The sequence below is a fragment of the Polyodon spathula genome, chromosome 1 (assembly GCF_017654505.1).
Source record: "Polyodon spathula isolate WHYD16114869_AA chromosome 1, ASM1765450v1, whole genome shotgun sequence".
In the NCBI taxonomy this organism is placed as follows: domain Eukaryota; kingdom Metazoa; phylum Chordata; class Actinopteri; order Acipenseriformes; family Polyodontidae; genus Polyodon; species Polyodon spathula.
Genome location: NC_054534.1, coordinates 81,016,995 through 81,036,750, shown reverse-complemented (window position 1 = coordinate 81,036,750; position 19,756 = coordinate 81,016,995). Strand labels below are relative to the sequence as shown.

The 19,756-nt window shown below is 37.2% G+C and overlaps 1 protein-coding gene across 4 annotated transcripts in view; it reads left to right on the top strand.

Moving 5' to 3' along the window:
* Positions 1 to 19,756, top strand: part of LOC121323031 (transmembrane protein 131-like) — a 62,177-nt gene that overhangs the window by 35,933 nt on the left and 6,488 nt on the right. For 3 of the 4 annotated variants that reach the window (XM_041263772.1, XM_041263750.1, XM_041263763.1), the window contains 20 exons: positions 7,490 to 7,567; positions 8,464 to 8,614; positions 9,085 to 9,143; positions 9,300 to 9,405; positions 9,647 to 9,749; positions 10,650 to 10,797; positions 11,026 to 11,196; positions 11,585 to 11,651; positions 12,156 to 12,273; positions 12,663 to 12,732; positions 12,961 to 13,070; positions 14,440 to 14,503; positions 14,946 to 15,070; positions 15,328 to 15,470; positions 15,840 to 16,026; positions 16,433 to 16,618; positions 16,795 to 16,905; positions 17,166 to 17,751; positions 19,223 to 19,350; positions 19,548 to 19,717. In XM_041263772.1, coding sequence (XP_041119706.1) covers positions 7,490 to 7,567; positions 8,464 to 8,614; positions 9,085 to 9,143; positions 9,300 to 9,405; positions 9,647 to 9,749; positions 10,650 to 10,797; positions 11,026 to 11,196; positions 11,585 to 11,651; positions 12,156 to 12,273; positions 12,663 to 12,732; positions 12,961 to 13,070; positions 14,440 to 14,503; positions 14,946 to 15,070; positions 15,328 to 15,470; positions 15,840 to 16,026; positions 16,433 to 16,618; positions 16,795 to 16,905; positions 17,166 to 17,751; positions 19,223 to 19,350; positions 19,548 to 19,717 — 2,881 coding nt within the window. The remainder of the gene's footprint in view (positions 1 to 7,489; positions 7,568 to 8,463; positions 8,615 to 9,084; positions 9,144 to 9,299; positions 9,406 to 9,646; positions 9,750 to 10,649; positions 10,798 to 11,025; positions 11,197 to 11,584; positions 11,652 to 12,155; positions 12,274 to 12,662; positions 12,733 to 12,960; positions 13,071 to 14,439; positions 14,504 to 14,945; positions 15,071 to 15,327; positions 15,471 to 15,839; positions 16,027 to 16,432; positions 16,619 to 16,794; positions 16,906 to 17,165; positions 17,752 to 19,222; positions 19,351 to 19,547; positions 19,718 to 19,756) is intronic. The other variant, XM_041263756.1, reaches the window with a different exon arrangement.

Below are 19,756 nucleotides of genomic sequence, written 5' to 3'. Positions count from 1 at the left end.
GGTGTGTTCCCCTCTCGTATGCCTCTCATCGCTCCCTGTCCATCAGCCACAGGACCCAGATGGCTATGGGCATGGTCTGGGCCTCCACCCCAGCATTGTCCTGGATACAGCCCCTCAAACTGACAGCGTCTTCTGACTTCTTTTTTTTTTTCTTTTAAAACAAGAAATTGCGGTTTCTGCTCTGGTCTGTGTCTATAAGGCACTAGTAATCCCACGATGACACCACGTGTCACAAAGACGGCCAGAGTGGGGGACATAAGACCAGAAGGAGGAACCAGGAAATAAACGACAAAGAGGTGGAGTTTGGTAGAGCTGAACGAATGGTCTCGCTCAGCATTTAATAAATAAACAGTCAGTCAGAAAATAAAAGATTTGTAACAAAAACAGCACACTGCACGTGAGGCCAAAATAAATAGACAAACAAAATGAGTAGACACTAACAAAACAGGGTGGACGAACGCTACACAAAACAAGTACGGTGCTGGTGCTTCCAGCACTCGTAGCAATTGATATTTATAATTATGCTTCTCTCTCTCTCTCCCCCGTTCTCCAATCCTGAACACACAACCCCGTGTGAGTGAAAACATGCTGCTTTTATGCAGCTGTACCGAGACTCAATTGCTAGTCAATCATTCAATTGGAGTAGCGGTACAACTGCACGTGAATTGATAAAGTGCAGTTCCCCGTGCTCACATATTACGTTTTACTTGCACGTGAAGTGCTGTGCAATCCTCATGCCTAAATACAAATATACATTTTAAACACTCATGTTGCACAGACCCGTTTATATCCTGTGCACCAATGACTATGCACCCAACATTAACACGCAACACAAAATACACACAGGGGCGGGCACTTTGCCACACTGACAGATTGATTTTCTAACAGCATGTTTTGGTTTATCGTCGCAGAGATAAGTAAATTAATATATACAAATTTGCTTTCTAATTTTGGATACTCTGAAACCAAAGTTCCCAAACATGTCTATGATCTTCTTTAGCCATTTGCTCATAGTAAGAGGGTAGTGGGCGGAGCTTAGGGAAAGACCAGAAATTACAGCACACAGGAGCCAGAAGTGACGTTCAGTCCTGGAGCCCTGTATCAGCAATGGAGCAATGGTGTCTGGGCAGGATTTTAGTCCTGGAGCCCTGTACCAGCAGTGGTATCTGGACAGGATTTTAGTCCTGGAGCCCTGTACCAGCAGTGGTAACTGGGCAGGATTTTAGTCCTGGAGCACTGTACCAGCAGTGGTATCTGGGCAGGATTTTATAACAACACCCAACAAAAAATAAACAGTCCAGTATTGCAGAAAACAAATAAGAAAACTACCTGGAATACCAGCAATTGTAAACTCGGGTTTTAAATAAAAAGAGTAAACAAAAACATTGTGGTTACAAAAAAACATTGCGGTTTCTCTGTGCTGCTGCAGGGGGTTTCCTCTCACTGCCCCTCGGCTCCCTTCCGAGGGATAAAGAATAGTCCTGGGTTTCTTCACCGCGGTAATCCACCAGGGTTTTCCAAAGCTTCAGCATTCTGTGGATTACAGCAGGTTGTAAAAACAAAACAACAAAGCACAGCGTGTCTCTTCTGTGTTTTAGTCAGGACCGAATGGCAAAACCACACTGCCTAAATACTGCAGAGTCCCGCCCCTGCAACCAGCGCGCTGCCCCATGCCAGCTAATCGGCAAGCACAGCACAGCTGATTACAATGATGGGACTCGGCAGCTGCGTGGTTCCACATCGGGCCAAGATGGCTGTCTGACCCGACACTCCCGGTCTGGTCAGAGTTCAGCCTCCTGACCCAATCGCAGTCAGCCTTACAGAGCACTGCTGGTGGTCGGGAGAGCGAATTACAACAGGTACTCCTTGTCACAGTCATACATTTCAAATTGTTTATCAGCCAACTGTGGCTTCAGTGCTGCTGTTTAAAATTAGCTTTTCATAGTTCTCACATCAAAATAGGCAGAAAGGGGGCAAATATATTAACTGTCTCGAGGTGAGTGGCGTCTTCATTTAAATTTTTTGTTTTTTGTATTTAGTAATTTAACGTTGCACTATCACGGTGACCTTAAAATGACCTGAAAGGGTACCCTGATATTCATCTGTCTTTTGTGGCAGGATTTTCTATCTGTGCCAGCTGTACCTCTAAGTCTAATTGTGCAGGAGACTACAATCCCACTGCTACATCTTAATTGGTAACGTTTCAAAATCTGATTGTTTTGACCCACTTACATTTGTACTTATAGCTTAAGAAGCACGTATTCAATGGTGAAACTTGCTAAGGACAGGTGATTTCACTTTTTTATGCTCTGATTTTCTTTTTATAGGTGTGGCAGTGGGTGTATATCTTTGACGCACTTTGTTTTTATTTTTGTGCAAGGCATGATATAATTGTGATGAAATTTCTCATTGCCCGTTTGCATCTGCTGCTTCCCTGTGACACCCAAACATTACAGGACACACACGCACATAGAACGTAAATAAACAAATCTAGTTAAATGGTGATGTTTTTGGACGCCATTTCACAGTGACTGTTTGCTGACACAATAACAGGTTTCATATTTACTGTATCTAAGGACAATGACTTAAAATAATGTGTCATAATTTCCCTCAGTCACAGTCTGTTGACCTGTTTAATGTATGAACAGGTCTAAGCAGAATTATTACAATTTTAGTTTTTTGCTTTTTGTTTTTGTTTGTTACAGGTTTTAGTTCATAAGGGACGAGGGCTTTGACAGGGCAGCTGTTTTAAGGATACACACTCATTTGCAACTACTGTACCTGTCATGCTCCAGCACATTGGGACTTCCAGTTTCTTCTCTGTTGACAGTTTTCATTACCACACCGTCTCTAGTGCATTGCTCACATACTTTTAAGGAATGAACCCATAATTTACCTGCTATGTTGTGTTGTCTAGTTTCTTCTCCATTGGCAGGGTACTAATATGTGCATACTTTGGGGGAGAAAAATTATGTACTCAATAGAATTACTTGAACATTGACTAAATTACATAAATTATTTTAAATGTACTAGAATAATAAATAAATAAAACACATTAATTGCTTAATCATTGACTTATTGCTTTTGAAAAAGATAGCTTGATTACTGTTTTATACTCTTTTTAATTAATTTATTTAAGGATTCCAAATTTTTCCAGTACATTATTTTTACATTTGAAATACTTAGATTGATTGTAATTAGCTTTTAGTGTAGGCACAGCAAAACCTAATACAACTCCATGGCCTCTTTTACGGAAAAACACAGGAACTTTTTTTTTTAACCAGGAAACAATTTTATTTTAGTTTTCATGGGCGGAGATACAGCATTCAACGAATGCTTGGTATCCAGTTTTGAATGCTTAATGCAGTGATGTTTATTTTGTGTGGTGAAAGAGAACAAGAATATCGTGGTAGACCAATTCAAGTGTTTTTATTTGTTTAAGAGCTGTTTACATAGGGTCATGTTTAAGAGTGGTTAAGAACCTGGGATAGTTTCAAAACCATTTACAGCAGGGACATGGCAGATTTAAACTGTCTAATCTAACAAGTTATGTACTGCATTAAAGTCCAAGTTTCAATACATGTCATTTAGAATACAATTTAAAAAGTTAGAGTAAGTGTATAGAACGTGTGTTAGATTCAGACAGTTTTTATAGGATCTTATTAATTTGGAAAGATTGCTTCAAGATTGGATATAGCCATTGAATTAGTAGTTGTTTGGTCAGTTTGTTTTATATAGACAGCGTTGCTTTTAATAGACCAAGCTCATTGTATATGACCAATGCAATTAGAAAGTGCAAACACATTTTTATTTTACATAAAAATGTTTTTTCATTTGTTCTGCAAGCACAAGCCCCTATAAAAAAGCCTGACAGGGTGTGCTGGTAAAGAGTCTGTAGTCAGTGGTCTTCCTTTGTAGCATATTTAGTGTTAGGAAGTACATAGTCCTGTGAACAAATAAGTCCAATGTTAATTGACATACCCTTCATTCTTCCATAAAACTGCTTGGTAAAAAAAAAAAAAAGGTTCTTCTAGAATAGGGTGGCCAATGTTGGTCCTTCAGCAAGGCTGTATTACAGAACAATTTCCTTACTTGCTTTCCTTTCTTATCTTTCATGGCTACGATAGGATTTTTCCTAAATTGGTATTACAAAAGCATTTCTTAAGTCAGCAGTGCCTAATTATTCAGTCATAAACACCATTATATTTTAGTTCGTTGTGTGTTGGCATCCCTATCTGACAGGCTAAAGTAAAGCTAAAAGTAAGAACAGTACTGTGATGTTCATGCCTCCGGTGTGATAGAAAGTGTGTAATATAATTATGTACATTCAAGTCCAAACTTGTATTTGTCTAGTTACATTACATATATTATCTGCTGGTTATAGTTCAGTGGAGCATCTCTCTGTGTAATACAATAACACGGCAGAGTCAACACAGAATACTTCATTTCTTACTCTTCAGTAAAGGTTCAAATGTCAATTATCATAATTATCGTAATCACCGACAGTATCTTGTGACTGCATCCAACTCCAGAACACATCTCTCAAGGGAAGTGGGACTAAATCTAGACATTTACATGTAGCTTACTGTTAAAGGTACACATCCCAAAATATACTAATGGATCATTGTGGTTCACTATAGAATATGCTGTATATAATAAGACCAAAATGATCAAATATTAGTTCAATACAAAACTTAAAATGCAAAGCATAACAACACGATGTACATCTTGTTCTTCTGTGTTTTGCATGGTGTATTCAGATCTTGCAAACGAACAATTTTCTTTTTCTAACCAACAGATAGGAAAGGTTCCCCCGAGTCCTAAATTTTAGGAAAGAAACTTAGGACATGACAAGTTAGGAACATTCTGTAATGTGCTATTTCCTATCTTAAATTAAGATAGGAAAATAAGTGAGGAGAGCATTTTCTATAATATCAACTCTCCAACATTTCAGTTAGAACATTCTGTCTCTGAAGATAAGAATGTCACTTAGGATGCGTTTGTCATATGGCCCCAGGTCTTTGTTCCAACCCCGTTTTAAATTGTTTAACTGAATCAGTTAAACCTCCATCCAGCCCTGAAGTAGATCATTATCTCATTTTACCTGTTAAACCTGGAGAGGAATGCCCCTCCAGGACTGTGATTGGGCACCCCCATTCTAGAACAAATATGCTTTCACATTGAGGTTCTTTAATATCATAACAGAACCTTCATATTATTATTGGAATGAAACAAAAAAAGCTCCCAGTTTGTTAGAATATTTCCACCCTTCAGTACTGCTGGTGACCTGTATTAGACCAGCAACTCTCAGAGGAAACCTTTAGGCCATTCCTAAAAATTGCAGGTTTTTTTTTTTAATTGTTATTAAAGGATTTTTAATTTTACAATACAACCCAGTGTTTCATTGAATTGCAGATATCAGTACAGCATGTCATATGTAGGCACTGCCTATACAGTAGTGCCACTTGGTACAGTATTATACTGCTTGGGTCAGTATCAATCAGGTGGCTTCTTGAAACAGTCCTTGATAATTACAGTAATCTATCAATCTAAGTGGAGAGACTAAACTAAAACACTACCCAGGCATTAGAAATCTGTGAATCAAAGTTATAGTGTGCACACTTGCCAAGGATAAGAAACTCTTGTTCCAGAGATGGCAAGTGCTATGATTTTGCCGTAGAAGTTACTATTTTTGGAGGGTGAAATACGGTGCTACGACGAAGGGTGTGATCCTACGAAAACTATCCTATGAAAACGAATATACATCTTTTTTTTTTAAAAAATATATATATATATATATATATATATATATATATATATATATATATATATATATATATATTAAGTTATACATTTTATATATATAAAATACATATAGCCTATATACATAAAAATACTGTTTCAACAGACCGTGTCTGTCTTTTCCTGTCTATTTATATATACATATTATTCTTAATAATATATTTCACTGGCATTTTACTAAAAGCGGTGAGCTGGGTTGCTTAGCAACTGGTGTAGGGGGTCCTAGAGAAACTGCTGCGCCGTTGCCTTATACAATCATTCAGGTTTCATCACCAGCCAGATATAAAAAAAATGCCCTACTCTCCTCTGTCTAAAAGAAGTCGGCTATCCTGCCAGAAATATACACAGGAATACAATACAGAAATGGCCTTTTATTAAAACAAGTAAAATCTCTTACTCACATAGCGACTGTGACTATTGACTTCTCGGTGAAACACGGTGGACGTCACGATTGCATCAATCGTGTAGGTTAAAAAAAAAAACATCAGCAATTGGCAAAATCTACTGGAAATCATAAATCTGTGCGTGAATTTGTGGCGAGTACAGGCGAAGATAATGCAGTGATAAAGGCAGAGGCACTTTTTGCAAACTTTATTGTTCAGCACAATCTTCCAATAGCTGTTTCGGATCGTATTGGTCCACTTTGCAAAGCAGCATTTCCGGTCTCAAACATCGCCAGCAAGTGCGAATCAGGCCGCACAAAAACCGCTGCCATAAACCACTTTTATTAATCAGAATCAGTCATTCTTGATCGTACTACCATAGGAATCAATCAAGTTTTTAAATCATTATTTACATTATTAATGAATCAACAAAAAATTAACTTTTATGCTTGTTGACTAACTGTGTGTGGCTGAATTTGTTGTGTTGCTTATATAATATATTAGTATATTGTGTATTTTTTAAATATAAGCCTTAACCAAATTACTAAATAATATGTATTATGTGAACGATTGTCAGTGTCCTGCTTTTTTTTTTTTTTAAGTTCTATTTTCTATGTAGTTATTGTTATTTATTCATTTGTCCAAGTATAACATTCCAGTCTGTTCTGACAATATGAAAAATTGCATTTTACATGCTGTAATAATTACATGCTTATTTTAGTGACTGTTAGCTAAATTGTAGAAAAGTACCTGATCAAGGACAAAACCTTCCACTGTCTGCCATCAGCAAAGAAAGTGTAAAATGTAGTTACCATTCAGGTTCACAGGTGACACCTGTAATTTGATCCCTGATTGAATTAGCCTTTTTTTGTAAATGTTCAATTATCTATATTTGGAGGCTGAATATTTCAGTCCAGATTTGATTTGACTTCCTTCTGTGATTTCATCTTAATTTTGAAGGTGCTAGCAGCACCTGATCATGAAAAAATAAAAAAAATAGCGCTTCGCTGCACTCACCAGGTAATTATTTTACTGGTCAGATGCTACTATTTTTTATGGCAAGTGCTACTATTTTCCACTTCTTTATCTCTGCTTTTCTTAGGGGTCAAGTTGCTTGAGTACGGACCCACATCCAGGTTTGAGTACAGATGTAACTCAACCTAAAATAAAGATCGCATTTGGTTTATTAGTAACACTTAATGTCTGTAAGGTCTGCGTGGAATGACACTGAATATTTGAAGTATTACTGGAATATCCTCATGTGATAGAGCAGTATCTAATTCACAATTTTATTGTGCTTCCAGGAAGATGCATCCAGTATCCGCATTCTGGGACTGCAACTCGAATGCGGTTTACCGAATAAAGGCTATAGATGTTCTCAGGTAAAAGTCTACACAAAATGAATCTGTGGTATATTAGAAGTGTAACATAAACAGTGACAAAAAGTGTTCTTATTTGTGTTATAGGGCAAATTAAGATGTAGGGAAATGTAAAAAAGGCACATGCAAAGTATGCAAATATACTGGTAAAGATAAGTGTGAAATCGCAAATAAAGAAAATAAATATTCAGTCTTAAAAAAATCCATCATGCAAGGATAGCAACCTTGAATATGGTATATTTTGCATAAAATGTAATAAAATATGTAGTAGGAGAGGCGGGTACATCATTATATAAAAGAATGCAGAACCACCTATCAAATATAACATATACAAAAGAAAATGAACCAATAGTTCAGCATTTTACAAGGAACAGACACACCATGGATGACCTAACGTTTGTGGTTTGAGAAAAAATTAAATTAGATGACGTACAGTATAGAAGAACAAAAAAATAACATGGATAGACTAGATACAAAGACATTAGATTTTAAGAGAAATAAATGTGTGGCATGGTGTCAGAAGCCTATAAATACCTCCAATGTTTGTTTTCAAACATACTTTCCCTTGACAGGGTATGTTAAACATACCAAAACATTGGGAAGTTAGCTGTTTGAACATAAGATTAGCAATGTCCATCCCCTCCATGAGTTGAGAGTTTTTGGTCTTAGGACTGTCATGCTCAGACATGGCTGACTGCACCTAGATGCAGGTATCTAAATGACAAAATCAAGCTATGGAAGTATATTGGCAGCGAAACAGGCAGTGCATAGACACTGTAATTTTAAGTAACTTTCGGCAGGACATTACTGTATATTGAAGTAGGCCTTAACGCCTGGCTTTTTTTTTTTTTTTTTTCCTTGACTGGAATGTTTTCCTGTTGTTTCCTGTTATTTCCCAGGGGTTCTCCTTTGTGATGGACAAAAAGCTTGTGGTACAAATCAGTCTGTCTGAAAAAAGAGATAAACATGAAGAGTTTGAGAAGCTGAAGCAGTATATACTAGAAAATATTTCTGTGCTGTTTGTAATACCAACAGTTGAGTATGGATTGTGTAAGTATACTAGATCATTATGTGGTTTATACAACACTTTAGTTGAATTTTAATATATCCTTCTGAAACACACAAAATATTCAAGAAATCTGAGCAGGATGATGTGACATTTTCATTTTTAGTTTAGTGATTAATGTTACACATTAGTGATTAATGTTACACAAATTAATAGTACTGTATTGTCATTTTCTCTACAGACGCGCAGTCTGAAGTTATGTCCTGAAACAAGTAATAGTTTGAAGTGATAATTGAGTGCCATCTAGTGGGAAATCATAGTATTTCTCCAATAAAAGTCAGTCTCTCTCTCTCTGTCTCTCTCTAATAAATATGCCCAAACAAATTAGTTTCAACTGCCAAATAACGGTGAACACCACTGTGAACAATTGATGCATTGAAGCCTGCCAGTGTAAAAGTTTAAATACTCTCAAGGACGTTGACATTGTTTTAAATGTTGCCGTTTCTTTTTTCAGGGGAGCCAAAGATTAATATTTATATTTTGAATTCAGGAGCCAGACTTTTGTATGTAAAGGTAAGAAATCAATTCTTGTATTGTACTGAATGTCTCTGCTAAGTTGTAGTTTTTTTTTTTGTCGTTAAATAAAAAATACTTAGTACTTAACATGCACAGATTATTGTCATGTCAACCTTTTAAATGATGATCTTTACTTGGTTGTTTTTGTTCTAGGGAATAGAAATTGTTTCAAAGACTGAAAGCACTGTAGAATTTGAGCCTGTGCCATTGAGTGCTTCTGCAGCAAATTTCACACATGTTGCCTCAGTAGTATGTAAAGGTATGTATGTTGTCTGACTGGCATCCACGAACTAAAGAAAGTTGTTTATTATGTTTAATTGGTTCTGTTTTGTTTGATAATGCTGATCACATATGATAACATAAAATCAGGCCAAAGGTTCAATTATACCCTCCCAACCACCACCACACAGAATTCCAGACTTATCAGAGCATTTTTGCATTGGTTTATAACCGTTACTGGTCTGTTTTTTTTATTTTGTTTTGTTTTGTTTTTTTTTCAGCCAACTCACGTGATAATAACAAGTGCTTGGGTCAAATCAGTATGCAGGTACTGAAAGGCAGCTACACATTAAAAACATACCCAGCATTCCACATCACAGATCGGTAAGTAAACATGTACAGGTACACGGAAGCTAATATGGTGACTGAGGTATTACCAAGCTTTTTAAAAACATGGCATAGTTTTGTGGTGACAGTAAAGACACATCGAACTCTGAATACATAGCTTTAGAGCAGGGGTGTCAAACTCCAGTCCTCGAGGGCCACAGGATCTTCTGGTTTTCATTCCAATTTAATCTCTGTTACCATAATTGAGCTAATTGTTTGTTGATTTTGACATTTAATATTTTTCAAGGTATTTTACAGTTGATGGTTTTAAAAATGCACTTGATTCAAGCTACACTACCTATGAAACATTTTGAGGCCTGAAGAGAAGTGTTAAATGTGTCCAGATAATCAAATAATTAGACCAGTTAAGTAATTGAGAGCTTGGGTGGAACAGAAGCCAGAAGACACTGAGGCCCTCAAGGAAAACTCCTCCTTTAACAGTGAACGCAATTAATCAAATAGGGATTAACTGGCAGATCTAGCCTTGTAGCTTGACTGGTTCACTAAATTACACAAAAGGTTCCCTGTGACCCCACCTCACCTCAGCAAACATACTTTAAGGAAATGTTCCTTTCAGTGCAGTTTGGAGACACAGTGGAGTGTCTTTCTAACAGCAGAATAAACATAGGAAAACCAAATAAATAAAAAGTACTTGTCCAACGGACAAAGTATAAATGCGAAACTTGTTGTCCATCACACAAATCTTGTTGTCCACTGCAATGGGTGATACAAATTGCACACTCCTGACTGCTGCACTGCCCTTTGCCCTGCCCTGTCCTTCCCTGCAGCACATTGGTAGTGCAAAAATTGGAAAGTTGAACCATCATCAGTGTATACAAGTGCATGATATGGAAAAGCCAAGCGTACAATATTGTTTTGTTTTGTTTTTTGTTGTAGTTCTGGCTATGAACCTCCAACTGTATTTCACATGAAGCAGAAACAGAATGAAGAAGGATTGTTGGACATTTGGTTGACAAATGAGTTTGATTTTACCTTCAATGTAAATTCTATCATCAGACCGCATGAAGTGGAAGGCTTATTAAAGGTAAAGTTTTGTTCAAGGTTCTGATTTTAGTTGGAATATTTCTGTTTTCATAGTGCATGTCTGTCTGTGCCGTTTCTGGATACTTATTCATGAGCCAGGCTATTGACAGATTCCTTGACTATTTTTTTCCAGCGTGTTTTTAACACAATTTGTGGAGTAATATCATTGTTCCTACTGAGGAATACACTCTAATATACTTATGTATTGTATTTCCTTTCTTCTGTTTAGATTCTGAACTTCAGTGGCCCAGTGACTCTGCCTCCTGGTTGCTGGAAGGTGTTCTCTTTGCAGTTCACAGCCAGGAATGCTCCAGTGAATGTGATGACCAGCCTGGTCCTGGTCACTAGTGCTGGTTTCTCTTTGGAGATACCACTACAGATTTGTTCCACCATGTCAAAGGTACTTTTACTGTCCATAGCTTGATTTATTCATAATAAAGTATAAGATAAGTAATTCATAGTTTTCCTATTTAAATAATTGGCTATATTTGTTAAATTGATCTAAACTGGCAGCACATCTAAATGCTGCAGATGTATGTTTTTACATATATCTAGATTTGTTATGAAAGTATGTCAGGTCACTCTGGAGTGTAAGAGTATGTATGTCATGCATTTGTACATAGTATTTATATGGTGGATGTAGGTCATGGTGTTCCGCTAGCTCAGATCTTGTATTTACAGCTGTGAGGGAGGATGTATGTATGTTACTTGCATACATTTTTGTATTGATCTGTTAATTATCTGATGACAAATTTCTCAGTGCATGCATTGTTCTTTATCACACGCAGGGGGATTTGAGTTTTGAGGCCAGTGCAGAGTGCAATACTCGGTGTCTCCTAGGGATGCCTGACCCAGGTAAGATGAACCCTCAACATTTCCTATCAAATCACAAGGGGCATTGTGAAGTAGTGCACATAGCGTCCATCCGTCACCATACAGAATAAGGCTCTGAACATTTACTGTGCATTGTATGTGCTCTCCTTATACTTTAGGTTGACAGTGGCACATTATTTGTTGTGACGCATAAATCAAGCAACTGAAAAGAATCAGAACAATGTCTGACACTGTAAAATAAAACAAACGAGATGCTAATTAAAAAAAAAAGTTTATGAAAATATGAGATATGGTGACATTAGTTTAAGAGATGAAGTTACTTTAAAATATTTGTTAATTATGTTTTATTTCTTTATTTTTTTTAAAGAAGTCACTATGCTTAAATTACTATATTTCTGTGATGGAAAAAGATGCAGACAAAAAAGTAGTTTAAGGTTGTTAAGCTACATAACAGTAATAGTGCTACTACTAATAATTGTGCATTTTGAATGCTATGTTTGGTGCATGACTTGTTTGGTGTGGCAGCGAGTCCTCAGTGGCAGAAGAGCCTCCTGTTGGACTCTAGCACCTGGAAGGTAGACATCGCTCTTGCTACAGAACTGTGCAACATGTGGCAAAACAGAAAGGACCTAAAGACCTGCAGGTAATTTAAACATGGATTTTATGAATGTCAGAAACCTTCAGTTAGTCGAGCCTGAACTTACTGGCTAACATATAGATTTTGATTTGCAGCATTTTGAATGGTTCTTGTGTTCAGTCTGCCGGCTGTGTTTTGTGAAGCTTGCACTAGGAGTTATATTTCTAACTCTATGATATCCATTCTGCAACAGAGGTATATTGAAAAAAAGAATATAGACACTGGTAAATAGGATTTGATTAAATTGTATATTTTGTGATCTATGGTTAGAGCTGAGGATTAAGAATGCCTGTGGCTACTTGACCTCCCTTTACATGTTGTAGCTGTAAAATTAGGCTGCAGGAAGACCTTGGAAGTTAGATGTTCTGTTGAGATTATTAGATTTTGTTTTACAGCTGGCCACGACTACCAATGGAAACTGGTGTCACAATGGACTTTGGTGCTACTCTGGTCAACGACAGCAAGGTCTGGAAATATATACAATAAACAGTTTCTGAAACTAAATACAGGGTCAGTAAATGGCAAGTGCTGTGCCAAGCAACATTATGGCAATGTTTTGTTTTTATTTATAAAATATGTAAGTCGTAGAAAAGGATTCTGATTTGCCACCTTCTTTTAATTGTTAAAGACATTACTCTGACTGTTTTTAAACACAGCACTGATACAGTTTCAATTGCTATTTCCACCAAACAGATGAAGCATTTCACACTAAAGAACCCATCGGCGTCTCCAATTACTGTGCAACTTCTTCCGCTGTATTTGTATCCAGATCCATTGGGCGCCCTGGATTTACTTACAAAATGGTAATTATAAATGTTTTAATGGTAGGGTACTTCTTACATGATAACCCAATTGTTCCAAATGACAGCTTACACATTGATGTGTATTTCAAGCTACTGTAAGACAGAAATAGGTCTTACTAATAAATATATATTGTATATAAGTAAATATATAAGTAAAGCTTCACGTATGTCAATGTGTGCATTTACTTCAGTCACATGAGCAAGTGGTGCTGCACAGAGTGAGGTCTATAAAGGGTTAAATTATGCTCTCTAAAATGAAACAAAGAATGATTGAGAGTTTGGAGCACCTTCTCTTCATCTGTAGTGATGACTTTCTACATGAGGTATTAATTATATTATTAATTCTAAGTTTTACATTATGTGTGTGTCTTTTATAGTTGTTTTAATGTGCTTGCTAATTCAGTTGTTTTTATATTAAGTTTCTGTACATTACTGTGCTATTTCTATGTGCAGTTTTGCATAGCCTAACACGACTCAGTCACAGATGGTCGTCTGAGCTAAACGCCAAAAGGCAGGAGATTAGGAGAGATAGTGTGAGATGGGGGAGGGGTACTGAAAGACAAGATGGATGCGCCCTGCTAGGTACAATGTGCTATGCAACCCCCCCTTTTTCCCCCGTTGAGGGAGTGTGCAGTGATAGAGTGGAAACCCTTATCATTGGACAGAAGTAAGACAAATGGGAGTGGAGTCAGCACTTGTTTACAAAGGTAAAATACCAAACATTGTAAAGTTTTGTCAGTCTTTTCATCTCTTTCGAATTAACTCCATGGATATCCGTGCTTTCTGATACAAACGTATGCGCTGTGCTGTACTGAGGCCTTGTCCGAAGTCAGTTTAAATCTCGTCCTTATATGATTGTGTTGGAGGTATACCTTTCTTGTATATTTGTCAGCTTAATTCTTTCACTACACACCTATACTTGGATATTATTTCATATTACATGGGTTGAATAGCAGCAATTTATTTTAATTCAAGTAAATTAACTATCCTGAAAATTAATTACTTAATTAATTAATTAGCTGCCCCATTAAAGCACAAATGGTAGTCTGGCAGTAAAGACACCTGTATCATAGAGGCTGCCGAAATGCAGAGTCAACGAATACATAAAATCATTCCTTAGTAGTATTTTATTGCCAGTAATGATCAGCATCACATTGATGGATAGATGCAGAATATCTTCACATCAAATGAAGAAGTATATTGACAAATTCTAAGACCTATGATCAAGTGAGTGAAATAAGAAAGCATGCATTTAACCGAATTCCATCACAAGTAATCACTGTTTTTCAATTTAGTAAAGTGGTTTGGCCTGCAGGGCAAAATGTTGGTGTTTTATATTATTATTGTTTTTTTTTTATCTTTCTTTAAGGTTCAAGATAAACCCACTAGCTGTTAATGTCACTACAGCCGAATTCACACTGGCAAAAAATCTGGTATGTTTAGCTTATATTTTTCAGTATATCTGTATATCTTGCAGGGTCTGATCCCTTTTGTTAACATGTTGTAAATACTGTAAATCGAGAGACCCACTGATTATTGAGCGTATCCAAATCTGGGGATGTATGTGGGAGCTGTCTTCCTGACAGTAGAAAAAATATTTTCTATGCTTATGGACTTTTTTTGTTTATTATTATTATTTTTTTTTTAATAATAAAATTGAAGCTGAGATATCTCCTTTAGACATCTGCAGGTCTTCATTATTGTAAACTATAAAATTTGCAAGTACTAATACGATACATTTAGTGAGGGACAAATGTCGTCTTATTTACTGTAGTACAACAGAATATGTACTTTAAAAACCCGCTGGCAAGCTACAGCAAATTTAAATGGACCTTACAGGGATTTATCTAACAGTATTCGATATTTGTAATGCAGGATACCAGCAGCATGACTGGGGAGAGAGTACAACAGATCCGTTTACAACCTTGGGAGAAAAAGGAAATCGGTGTCATTTTTACACCGGCAGAGCACAAAACCGTAACGTCAGTCATACTGATGAGGTGACTATGACCACAAGTAATTGCATTCTGTATGTGTCTCTAATAGTCAAATACCAATGGAATCTAGTTTGGGATTATCAGAAATGATTTCTTCAGGAGTTCTAGAATATTACTTAATTGACCATGTTATTGGTATGGGGATGTTAGAATTTAAACAGTGACTCCTAAATTGTGTGAGTAACATGCAGTCCTCAATAAAAAATACTTCTGCCATATTGTGTTTTTTATATAATGTCTTTTGTATTTTTCCTAATCAGGAATAACTTGACAGTGTTTGACATGGTCACTGTGAAAGGGTTAGGTGCCAGAGAGATGTTGCGAGTGGGAGGAAAGTTGCCAGGGCCAGGGGCCTCGCTTAGATTCAACTTCCCGCAGTCTGCACTCATGGAATGTAGAAACGGTGAGGGCCTCCATACCGATACCTGCATTTGTGTTTAAGGATACAGCAGCCAAGTAGTTAATAAATACCCTCACTGTGTAATTAGCCCTTAGATGGAGGCAATGTAATATGACTATTATTAGTATTATTATTATTATTATTATTATTATTATTATTATTATTATTATTAGTAGTAGTAGTAGTAGTAGTAGTAGTATTTTTATTAGGAGCCTAGCAAAGCATCATGCAAACAAACAAAGTATCACTTTCCTATATGTTCTGGTAATCATCTCAACACTGCAATCCAAGGCTCTGTTGTCCACATACATAATATAAAATCATGGCAAACCTGCAAGAATTTAAATTTCCATTTTTTTTATTCCTGGTTAGGGTTGAAAAACAACAAACCACCATTTGTCATTCAAAAGAGCTTTAAAGTGGAAAATGCAGGAGAGCTGCCATTAAAAGTGATGTCAATGAACATCAATGGATACAAGTGCCAAGGGTTTGGCTTTGAAGTACTGGATTGTCATTCATTCCACATGGATTACAACTCCTCCCGTGAAATCAGCATTGCGTACGTACCGAATGTCTTTATTATTCACCAGTGTTGCACACTGAAACAAGTTATTTAAAACAAGCAGAGGGACATTTAAACACTGCTACCTATTGAACAGAGTGCTGTCACATGCCACAAGACTGTCGGAGCTGGTCTTTGTCGGTGACGTGAAACTGTTAGCTGGGGTATCTGAGTGTTCTTATCAGAATGCAGTAAGAACCGGGGGGGGGGGGGGGGGGTGTTCAAGATGAGTATTTTGTCTAAATGATCCTTCATAATAAACTGTTACATGAAGTTAGTCAATTTTCCAAATCGTGTGGCTAACTTTTTATAAAAGTGTTTTCAGATTTTCAGGTGTATGAGAAGCGCTCCCTTTTTCTTTATAGAATGTGATTAAATGCCTTGTTCGCTTCTTTTTTCACAGTTTTACACCAGATTTTACCTCGTCCTGGGTGATCCGAGATCTAACCCTTGTGACGGGCAGGGGCTCCTTGTTCTCCTTCACTCTCAACGTGACTCTCCCTCATCACATGTTGCCACTGTGTGCACAGATGGTTCCAGGACCCAGCTGGGAGGAGAACTTCTGGGTGGTCACCATCATATTCACATGGTAACACAAAGTAATACAGCTAAGGGTTAATGAAAACCAAGTTAGTAAAATACCATACGCAAATGGTTATTAGTCTCCTGATTCTCAATAGTAATGCATTTATAATACATTAAGCTTCATGGGATTCTTAGTGGGATTTATAGAATTGAAGTTAATTTTCTTGTTTTGTTTTACAGTTTGTCATTGTGTGGGGTGTGTTGGATAGCCTGTCGTCAAGCTCGCTACATTTTGACTGAATTTTCTCAAGACAACAACCATATTGATACAGTCCGCTCCAGTTCCGCTAGGTAAGAAGGCTTCTGTGGTCCGCTTTAGAAAAGAGTTTGCATTGACTGTAAATATTTAAGAATACGTGACAGTTAGGGTGCTTGATTCACTGGCAGAGAAATATTTTTAAAAAAATTGTGTTTGTATGGGTAGCTTTAAACTGTGTCATGTATTAAAATATTATTACTTACAGCACTGTGGTAGTAACATATTGTATATTTTTATATTAAAACAGTTGTGTTTTTTTTTTTTTTTTTTTTTTTTTTTTTTTTTTAACCAGGATTGCGGGTAGTTGCAAGACATTTGTCGATTCATGCAGTACATCAGATAAAGGCAAAGGAAAAGGGTCTCCTGCCGTGGCAAATGGTCCAAACAGAAGCCAGAACGGGTCAAAAAAGAACTCTGGGGCACCTGCTCAGCCACATAAGAAACACAAAGTCTCTGTGTATTATAGTAAATACAAAGTGAACACTGTTTCTACCGTGGCTACTGCTGCAGAGGAAGAATGTCTGCCAATGAAAGACGTGGACAGCCTGGGTGACTACACAGATCAGGACCCCACTACCTGCAATAATAACACTGACGAAGACGCAGCCCTGCCAGAAAATTCAGCACAATGTATGAAAGATCCTTCCCAGAGCGCTGAAGACGAGGGGGAGGTGGCAGCATGCCTGGTTCCCATGGAAACACACTCAAACCACAATGAGAATCTAACAGAGACCATAGGCAGCAGACCAGACCTCTACGCTTGCAGCTCGGAGGAGAAACTGCTCAACAACCAAGACACAAGAATACAACAGTGCAGCACTTTTTTGCCTTTTATGGAAAAAAAGACATGTGAGAAAGTGGATGCCTCCACCACAGAGGTCTGTGTCTTTTCCATTTGTTTCATCTTATTGCACATTCTTTAATTCATTGTCTGGGTTTATGAATGCAAATACACAAGACATGACAGCATGGTAATACTGTATTGTTTCAGAAGGTGGTGTTTTTTCTTCTTTATTTCAGTCTGCTGCAGCAGCATTAGAGAACTGCTCAGGCCTAAATTTAAAACCTGACCCAAACCCGACCGGTCCAAACAAATCCTAACCTGAGTGAGAACTTTGAAAAAATTGCATACCGACCCGAACCATCTCCACAAATATATTCTGAACATACGCTATTGAAACTAAGTACCTCCAGTGTAGAGTATTCCCGGTTTCCAGTTAAAACATAAATATATAAATAATAAATCACTCTCAATCATATCTCATTTATTTATTTTCCTAATAATCCAACACTGCATGATTTTAAAAGAAGACAACATCAGGCTTTTTCAAAACTCTGTTACCAAAGTTAGCCACAGAGAAGATGCTCTTGGAAATTAACATACTATTTTTTTGCTCCATCAGCCTATATACAGATGAACCAGATTTGTATCACAATTGCGGTGCAGGCGTGATTCGTGATATAAGCGGGTCATGATATAAACAGGGTTTCACGTTTACCTATGACAGCACATTACGAGTGGGAGAAAATAAAAAGAAAACTAACAGTGAATTAAAGCTCAGTGTTTTAATACTGTACATTTAGTCGTTCTTTACATTTAAACAAATAGTTTACTCCAGGACAAATATGTTTTGTAACTGGAACAAAACAGTTTCTGTCATCTAAAAAAGGCATGAGTTGTCGACTGATGAGAGCTGTCAATACTTTGTGGGGTTTTTTTTGCGTGCATTTGTAGAAGGCGTTTGGTGACGCTAGTGTTTTGTAACTGAACTCTGTCCCTTTAAGACCGCCCAGACAGCATTTGACCAGCTGCACAAAATGTCAGTTTATCAGCCGAGATGATTATTAGTTGTTCGGTGTGTTGGAAATGAATTGTATCCTGTGGTTACTTAATAAAGCCCGGCCACGCAACATTTGACAGGCTGCACAAAACAAATCAGCGGGTTTGTGAGATGGTATTAAGAGAGGTAATTTCTCAAAGAACCTATGGTGCATAGCTAGTGGTTTTTCAAAAATCACAAAGCATGAAGTGTGTTTTAGGAAGCACTTGCACAGAGTGGAAGAAAAAAAATACTCAAAATTAAAAACACCATGGGGCTCCCGAGTGGCGCATCCGGTAAAGGCGCCAGGAAGCGCCCTATAAATTGGACGACGGCGGTTCGAGTCCAGGCTATTCCACTGCCGACCGTGGACGAGAGCTCCCAGGGGGTGGTCGTCGGGTTAGATAGCAAGGCTCTAAGCAGCATCTTATCATAATTGTATTCACTTTCCATTATTTCCATTCTTTGCTGTAGTGATATTTTTAGTTCTTAAAACTCAAAATTTTTCTATTGACGTTTTATCATTTAGCTTAGGAAAAACACACAATTAAAGAAAAATCCTCAGGAGAGACTGGAGTTTAATGCCACAGCTGCAAATGGAAAGGCAAGAAGGAACTCTGGGAAAAACAGAAGGAAGGTCGTGGATGTGGTTGTTGGGTAAGTTGACAATTTTATATCCTCATTTGTTCTCTGGCCTTTTAAATTTCTAATAAGAATGTATTCACTATGTTTATTGTCACTGTCTAGCCAGTGCATTTTGTAGTACAAAGTTTTTAAGGTGATATTATGTTGATTTTAATGTTATTATTGTTATGGTTCTTGTAGTAATTATGGTCTTCTCCTTGATCTCTGAGTTTCAGAGTTCCCGACCACAGTGTTGCTGTGACCACAGAAAAGAACAGAGATTTTCAGCGCAAAGAACCAAGAAATTTAAACAGATCACGAAATCGCTGCCTAAATGGAAAACAGGAAACTGTAAAGTCATGTCCAAGCCTGGACAGCCCTCTCAAGCAGATGCAGAATGGTAGGGAAATCCTCATATACATTTAGCATTAGTCTGCCA